Genomic DNA, 8,916 nt, shown 5'->3' on the forward strand with positions numbered 1-8,916 from the left:
ATTGGGATTCTCACTTTTCCTGCACCTCCAAGATCTGCGCGACCAAAAAATCTTTTTAAAAAAGGCCTTCAAAGTTCAAACACAAACACAACCTCATTCAACTTCCACTGATTTTGGTACTCTGTTTTCCTATTGGCCCAAACCCCACTATTTTACTACACCACTAAACACACATCCTCTCAGTCCTCAAAAGCACATAAAACTTCACACAACAGCAGTATGTGGTGTGATTGAGCCATTAGTGAAAAAAGGCCAATAAAAACCCCCCCAAGAAAACTTGAAAAGGTTAAACATTTTGAAAAAACCATATATATTTTCTAGTAAAGCTTAAAACTTTATCAATTTTTTGTGTATATAAACTACCTTACTTGTCATTGTCAGCATCAATTTTTGGGATTTTGATAATATAGTTTCTAGATTATTGGATATGAAGGCTTTTTGCATGTGGGTATGTCCAAAAAGGTATTGTTAGTACTTATATTGATGATTTAAGATTTTTTGAAGGTGGGTGTTTGTGATTTTGAGTTAAAGTTCTGATTTTTGGTGTGAAGAATTTAGGGTTTTAAATTTTGGGGGTGAAAATAGTTGCCAGATTCCTTTAAGTTGGAGACTTAACGCTATATAACTATAACAACTTTTTCGGGTTTTGGAATAGATACCTTTTAGCTAGAGATTCTAATGGTATATATGTATACTTTGTTTTTGCATATAATGACTAAAGAATAATATAGTGTTGGTAATTAGTTAGTGGTATAGGAATTATGGATTCGGGTTTTCACCATGATCAAACGTTGAGCTATGTTCCAAACCGACACGCTATATCGTTCCAAACGAGTGCTGTAGATAGTACAAGTGAGATGATCATGATGGGGGATTATTATAGGATGAATAGTACTTCAGGCATGATGTTTTCGGGTAATTCTGATATGGGAAATAGTGGTTCAGGATATGCGCAATATAGGAACTCTTGTGGTTCTGTTATTTCAGATTCGGTCCCGGGGTTGAAACATGATGCAGGGTTGGCTGTGGAATGGTCTGTTGAAGAACAGTATAAATTGGAGGAAGGAATTACCAAGTAGGTATCTTTGTTTCATGTTTAAATAAAGTATATATGTATGCTCTGTGTACTTATTAGTTCCGTATATGTTCTGGTTAATTGATGATCTCTCTAATGTTATTTTGCTGCTAACATGATTTAGTACTTCTGAATCTTATGGGAAGGGTCCAGTCCTAGAGGCAGAATATATGCATATATTGATGATAAATTAAGATTACATGTTTCATGTTGTTTAACCTAACTTGGGAGACTCCCAATTTCATCACATACAAAACATATATCCTTGTTTTCACGGAAAATTGCTTTTTGGTCATTTTATCTGATAACTTCTCGATAAAAGTATTTTCCAAACATTCGTACATGTTAACATCTGATTATTACAACTTTAAACGAGCATAAGAATATCCAATGTTCCAATCACTACCTTTTACAACTTATTTTATTGCCACTAATGACCTGGATCTAGTTATTCAATATCACATAATCTTTTCTATACCCTGCCCCCTCTCTATCCTAACTTGAAATAGTGTTTCTTCTTATAAGTGATATTGATCGATGTCCCGATCCATGGTTGGGTTATATATTCATTTAAGTGACTACCAGTATAGATTTAACGTCTAAGCTCGTTAGCTCCTCCAAATTGCTACCCATGAATGACTAATTTCTGAGTTTATGTGCCTATGACTTTTTAAATATATGTAGGTATGCTGATGTACCCAGCATCTCGAGGTATATCAAGATTGCTGCTACATTGCGTGACAAAACTGTTCGAGATGTTGCCCTGAGGTGTAGGTGGATGACGGTGAGCTTGTTACTCGTTTTTCTTGGTATCTTGGTTGCCTTTTAAATAAATATATTAAGATATCATCCTCTTTATTATACAAATTTTCAGTATCAATAGATTGTAATGTTGTATCATATTTCCTAGTCCTTCCATCTCAAAAAAGTGCAACATTTTCCTTCATGGAATGTCCTAAAATAAATGCAATGTTTCTTATTTGTAAATTTTATTAAATTTCTTCTTTGGCATATGAACATTCATTATCAAGTATTCATATTGGTCGACAAGGTTCATCAATTTTGAAGGTCTTTTTGATGTTTAGCTATGCTCAGCCGGATTTCGAATTCATTTTATGTCGTAGATAGAATTGTTTGCCTAATCCTCTATGAATACAGCAACCTTTCAAGCCCACGCAACTTGACCACATCCATTTTGACCCATTATTCAATGCACTCACTCTGCCCATTTTATGATCTCTAACTATCATGGATGTCACAAACATAGAAGCTGAAATCGTACCTCCTTTTCTAGAGCTGTTCAAAGTAATATGTATAGATAGAGTTCTTAAGTGCACAATAAGATCTTCAGAATGTGACTTTTTATCAAAAATAAGGATGATCAGTGAAAAAGTAATACTGTAATTTGAACTTTGGAAGACAAAATAGTGACAGACAGTGGCAGAATAGATGTTTTTCTTACCAAAACATGGGTTAACACATTTAGCCAATTATCAAAGTTCCCCGTGTAGATGCTTACCACGATGAGATATTTTGGCAGAGTAAACGAAGGAAACAGGATGAGCTGAAGTTCGGGAGGAAGTTAAAAGATAAGAAGGTATGCTTATTTCCAACTATCAGAAATGATAACCATTCTGAAAATGCTTGTCTGTATTGTAAACCTATGAAGAAAATGCCATATTATTTGTTCAAACAGCGCAAGTAACAAGATGTGCTTGAATTAATAACACTAACATAATGCCCCTGACGAATGATTTATATGCAAATATTTTGACTGTTGCCTCATGTTTTCCACATCAGAGAGTAAGATACAGTTACAATTGACACAATGATCCACTAAAAAAGCATATTCTTATTGTCATGTTTCAACAGGATAAATTGGTGGAGTCACTTTCAAAGCCTAGTATTTCATCAATTTCAACTTTAAATGTGGCTCCATTTTCTGTATCCATGAACAATCGGTTTCAGAGTGGCCCCTGTGAAGGTTAGTATCTTCCATGTTTACTAAGTCTCGCATCTTTTCTTTAAATCTTTCGCTATTATCTAATTTACATGGAAAGTAACATGAAATACTCTGTAGGCTCTAATGCTAAATCACAAAATAAGATCTACCATCTAGTTCCATTACTTTATAGTTTTTGCAGAGGTAAATAATCTGATTGATGGTTTGGCTCGTTATACTAGTCGAAGATGTTAGAAAAACTATATGAAAGAATAATAGTCTTTTAGGAATTCTATATGAAAGAATAATAGTCTTTTGGTTGATTGATGCAGCTTTAAGCATCTCCACAAGGCATCTTTTGCAACAAAACAACCAAATTTTTGGTCAGATTTCAGCTAATATTTCTGCACTCAAAGTAAGTGTTTTCCTCTTTTTATTAAAAAAAAAATGTTTTATCAACCTGTTTTTGGAAGCTAACATTTTGGTTTATGTCATGATAGCTGCAAGACAATGTTGATCTTTTTAATCATGCCAAGAATAATATAACTGCCATCTTAAATGAGTACGTGAGAAGTTCAACATTTTGTATTTCATCCATCCCAAAAAAAGTCCAATTTTGACTTCTGGAACTTGAAGTTACACAGCCTTGCTTTAGTTTTCACTAATCAAAACATTTTTATTATGGTTTTATATGTTCAAATGTCCATATCACGCTTTTATTGGCAATTATAAACCGGTCAAAGGACAAGTTCAAAAGTCAGACATGGACATTTTAGTTCCTATAATAGGCTATTCGTTAAGCTCACGTCTTTTTAGTTCGTGCAGCATGAGATACATGCCAGGACCACCACTGCCTGTATCGTTAAATGAAGATATAGCTAATACCATTCTGCCGCATACAAGCCAGGTAACCAAGCCAAACAATCAAATACCTAACAGTTGACTCTTATTTTTCAACTGCCTTTTGGGTAATCCAAGGATTAATTAGTTTATTATTGGTGATGATAGACAAGGACTTTTGGCTCATCAAGCAGAACGCATTTGAAGCAAGAGCCAGATTATTGATATGGAGAACCATTTGGTTGTAACTTGTAAGTAGAGAAGTCAACCTATTGTAAATAATATACTGATTGACCCTTCTGGGCATAATTCTATATACATGTATCGGTTGACCATTGTTTCCATGTCAACTAAATACAAAAACTTGTAGAATGATGCCATTTTTGGAAAGCTAATATGATTGATTGGCTTACTGCTTGTATTATTGCGTGTCTTCATTTCTTGTAATATCTAGTATTCATATCGCGTTTCCACTCAACTTAACATTCATAATTGTTTATCGAGTTATATCCAACATCACTTAATTATGTTTAAAAATCATGACACAACTATATTAGCAAAAGATTCCAATCAATGATAAATATGAAAGAAAAAAAAAACTTTACTTCCTACACAAATAAACAGAATAAAATTTCACTAAATTCGACCACTTAAGAATCATATGCTTAAATGTTCGTCCCTCGGCAAGCTCTGAACAGTATCTGACCATCGTCCTGGTGAATGATCGCTGCTATTAGATGACACAATAGCTGCTTCTGCTCTCGTTTCCCGAATCATCCTCAACACCTCCTTCATCACCGGTCTATTCTCCGGGACAAGTGAAATACAAGCCATGGCAATGTTCAGAAGAGCTGTAAGTTTCTCCTCTGACGCCTCATTCCCAGAAGACGTTGGCTCATCACCTGACTCTGTTTCTTCTTCTCTTACTGACTTGACCCATTTAGGAATATCCGACCCGTGTTCCATAACAAGGTCCTGGAATGGAGTTTTACCAGTGAGAAGCTCCAACAGAAGAACACCAAAGCTGTAGACATCCGCTTGTTGAGTGAGCGGTTTTCTGGGGTCACGACATTCTGGAGCACGATAGAAGAGAGAGGAAGCGCTTGCTTCTTCTGGGTAGTCCGGGTTTCTGAATGTCATCAATCCGTAATCCGTAAGGCAAGATTCAAAATCGGAGCCTAAGAGGACATTTGAGGATTTCAAATTTCCGTGGGTAAGACCAGGGTTTTGGTGGATGTATAAAAGCCCTGTAGCCAGGTCCTCAGCAATCTTGAGACACGATGTCCAGTGAAGTGGCTTTCCACCAGCTGATGTTCTTGATCCTGCAAAACCATATTAAAAATGTAGTTTGGAAAATTAATCAATGATCATACAGTAAAAATTCAATTGAAATGACATTCTATACTCATTAGTTGTTAGTAACTGGAAACAATTTATAGGAAGCATCTTGCTCTTAGCAAAATTCTATCCAGTGTAACTTCAAATACATGAGCATTTTGGGATGATCCCCGCTCGCTAAAGTTACCAGCTCCCCCATAATAGTCCGATTTTTCCTCCATAATAATGACGGGCAGACAAAAGTTACTCAAAGTCCTAGGATAACATGTGGATCTTCCCTGGGAGTTCAAATCGACGGCAAGGTTTGGCACCTATGTATTTGTGTATTATTATCTATATATGTCACCACCATATTGCACACGCACTATTTTAGTTCTAGTATAAATTAGAATACAGTATGTCCAATGTTCTACAAATGTTAAACTTGTCATATAAAACATTTGCAATTTTAATAAAATAATATTCAACGTGTGTGGAACTTTGGAGAATTTCCTATGTCAAACAAACTAACATATTACACAAATTGTCACATCAAAGTAATTACAATGTTTATATATTATAAAATCCGAGTTACCGCAATCTAAGGACAATGCATGTTGCTTGTTAAATGTTATGTATGATTTTTATTTTTGGTATTAAAATCAAAACCGTAAAAATGTAAAACACAACAAAATACATTCACATTTAAAAGAATATAAAAATAGAATGTTGTCGGTGGCCTAAAATTTTCACAAACCTTTCCTATCCCAAAGGAAATATCATACATATTTATACTTATATATATGATCATTTTGAAAAGATAATTTTTTAAATTTTTACATATTTCATTTCCATTATATTTTCTATTCTTACCATATAATGTAATTCAGTTACCTTTCAATATTTGAAAGGATTAGAATTAGAATTCTATACATCTCTATTTCTACACACTACATACCTAACTCAAACCACGAACATGGCAAATTAAGCTAAACGACATTGCAAGTTCAGCAAAACATGAAAGCCGAGCTAACCCGACCACCATACCGAATTATCTAAACATTGAAAACTTGATCAACTAAATTACTTGAACTAAAACAAGAAGTTAGTCTTTGCGGCCACATTAGTTCACTTAGAGTACAAAAATACGATTAGGATTAATTTGCTTGCAAAACGAGTTCAATAGTAAAAAAAAAAAAAAAAGTTAAAAGTACTTACCATGGATGAGCGAGAAAAGACTGCCATTGGGGAAATAATCGTATACAAGCAAGCGTTCTTCCTTAGCATGGAAATAGGCTCTAAGTGGGACCAAATTTTGATGTCTCAACCGTCCGATGACGTCCACGTGTCTCCGGAATTCCTCCACCCTTGGATACCTGGCATCCTTTAGGCGTTTCACCGTAACAATAAACCCCGATTCCATCACCGCCTTATACGTGCTGCCCACCGTCCCCCTACCCAATGTCTCCGCCGACGCTTTCAATAAATCTTCTAAACTATAACTCATTTCCGGCGAGTCTCCGCCACCAAAAAATACCAACTTCCCAATCCCGCCGCCGCCGTCATCGCCACTGGTGTCACCTGTTTTGCCACTGCTACTTGCTGCTCCGGCGGCGGAGGGTGGCGCCGCCGCAATTTCTGACTTTTTTGTAGCTGTCTCTGGAGACTTGTTTTTTTGTGTCTTTTTGATGCAGAGCGCTAAGAGTGTGACTAACAGGCATAACAACAAAAACCCACCAACGGAACCGGCGATTATGGCTATTTTCTTGATTTTCCGGTGACGGTGTGATTTCCCGGCCGTTAGAGGTGGGTTCGCCGGAGAAAAAGATGGGGTTGGAGTAATGTTGCATGGGATGTTGAATGCATCACCGCAAAGATCAACATTGCCGGAAAACGACGTAGAGTTGAATCTGACTAATACTGGGGTCGCCGGAATTTGGCCAGAAAGTTGATTGCTTGACAAGTTTAGAAATTTCAGGCTGGATTGGTTTAAAGGTGGGATTTTTCCGGTGAATCTGTTGTTGTCGAGGTAAAGAACATATAATCTTTGTACATTGAGTATTGACGACGGAATATCGCCGGAAAGTTGGTTGCTGGAAAGCACAATGGTTTTAAGGCGGTGAAGGGTGGTTAAACTAGCCGGAAAGTCGCCGGAAAAGTTATTAAAAGAAAGAAAGAGAGATTTAAGATTTTGTAAGCCAGAAAGATTTGGGATTTTGCCAAAGAGTGAATTTTGTTTAAAGCTTAAAACTCTAATTTGATCTAATTCATTTAATATTCTTGAATCTAATGTACCTTGTAAATTTTTATTTTCAAGAACAAGTTTTGAGACTCTACCATTTAAGCATTCTTTAACACCATCCCATTTGCAAACATCACTTCCATTCCATTTAAGTGAATTTGTTGGATCAATTGATGATTTTAACCTCAAAAGTGATTCTTTATCACCACAAAATACACATTGAAAAAAAATTACCAAAAAACAAAGACGGTAAAAAAAACACCCATTTTGCCTCATCTTATATGGGTCCAAAAAAAAAAAAATATCAAATAAACAAGATTAAAGATCCATTGGGGAAAAAAGATACTCACCTTTTAAATGAAATTTGAAAATAAAGCGGAAAAGATGACACTATAAAATGTAGCTACTTCTTGTGTGTGTGGGTGTGTGGAGGGGTAATGAATAGATGTATGATTGGGAAAAGAAAAGATAGAGACAAATAAAGGGAGAGATGATTAACAACGATTTTCTCCTAAATTAAATGGCATGGTCAAAGGGTTTTGGATTTTGACTAAGAAAGTCAACATCTTTTCATCTTCAAGAAAACAAAAATGCATCTGGCAGCAAGAATCAAGAACCACCGTGGAAACTGGTTCTTGATATGCAGTGAGAGATATCTATTGATCAAATAATGGACGGATGGATATGTGTTTTTGTGTTTCTTGATTTGCAAAGACTCACGGACAGATGGATGAATATACACGTGAAGTTAATCAGAGCTTAGCAACTTCAAGAAATACTATATTCTCTTTCTATACATATAGATACATTTTGATTAACAAATTTGGAATTCAAATCTTGGCTTACCATAATCAAATTTATTGACTAATTTAAGGCTTTTAAACATTAAAGTCATTTTATTAAAATAAACTATATTGCATGTCTATATATATTTATGATAAAAAGAGGACAAGTAATATATGATAATAAACTGTAAAGAGATGTGATGAAAACAGGTGAAGGAATTTAAGAGAGTTGGATGGATGTAAATAGACTAGACCATTAAAGTGGTTCATAAAATCTGTACCAGGATGAGCCAACCAAGACAACCGTCTTCTGGTTCACAACCAGGACCAGCAAGGATGTTTTTATGTGTGCTTTTATTTACTCTTTTTCACTTTAAACATAAAAATATTAATTGATAACTGTTAGTAACAATTATATCCTTTATTAAAGAAAATGGATGGGAACAGTAATCATTAAGATTAAAGATAAAAACTAGATTTAGCAAACTTTAAATATTGGGATTAGTTTCATGAAATGTAACTATCTTTGACCGAATGTTTATAGTAGGAAAAAACTAAAGTTGTGTGTATTGTATGTAAGCAATCCGAAAAAATGTTTATTGTATGTAACAAAATATACGTGGCAACCATATACATGTGTCACTTGTCAGATTTTAATTGGTTGAAATGAAATTTTTTACATACAATAAACATTATTTTGAGTTGTTTACATACA

General features: G+C 34.9%; 2 protein-coding genes across 3 annotated transcripts; one reads left to right on the plus strand and one right to left on the minus strand.

Annotated features, from left to right (window-relative positions):
• Positions 1-4,281, plus strand: LOC122578783. Of its 2 annotated transcripts, none has more exons than XM_043750819.1 (8): positions 1-1,075; positions 1,760-1,859; positions 2,616-2,672; positions 2,948-3,059; positions 3,350-3,432; positions 3,518-3,579; positions 3,834-3,924; positions 4,026-4,281. In XM_043750819.1, the coding sequence occupies exons 1-8, from the start codon at positions 762-764 to the stop codon at positions 4,080-4,082; spliced, it is 876 nt and encodes a 291-aa protein (XP_043606754.1). In that variant the 5' UTR covers positions 1-761; the 3' UTR covers positions 4,083-4,281. The 2 variants fall into 2 exon arrangements, with proteins under 2 accessions (XP_043606754.1, XP_043606755.1); XM_043750820.1 differs by having other exon boundaries at positions 5-1,075; positions 3,843-3,924.
• Positions 4,282-4,342: 61 nt separating this feature from the next.
• LOC122578782 (inactive leucine-rich repeat receptor-like serine/threonine-protein kinase At1g60630) lies at positions 4,343-8,128 on the minus strand. Its single transcript, XM_043750818.1, has 2 exons — positions 6,393-8,128; positions 4,343-5,179 (listed from the first exon to the last, which is right to left on the minus strand). Exons 1-2 carry the CDS (start codon positions 7,690-7,692, stop codon positions 4,515-4,517), a joined length of 1,965 nt encoding a protein of 654 aa, XP_043606753.1. The 5' UTR covers positions 7,693-8,128; the 3' UTR covers positions 4,343-4,514.
• Between the last annotated feature and the right edge of the window lie 788 nt (positions 8,129-8,916).

Source organism: Erigeron canadensis, chromosome 8 (genome assembly GCF_010389155.1).
Source record: "Erigeron canadensis isolate Cc75 chromosome 8, C_canadensis_v1, whole genome shotgun sequence".
NCBI lineage: Eukaryota > Viridiplantae > Streptophyta > Magnoliopsida > Asterales > Asteraceae > Erigeron > Erigeron canadensis.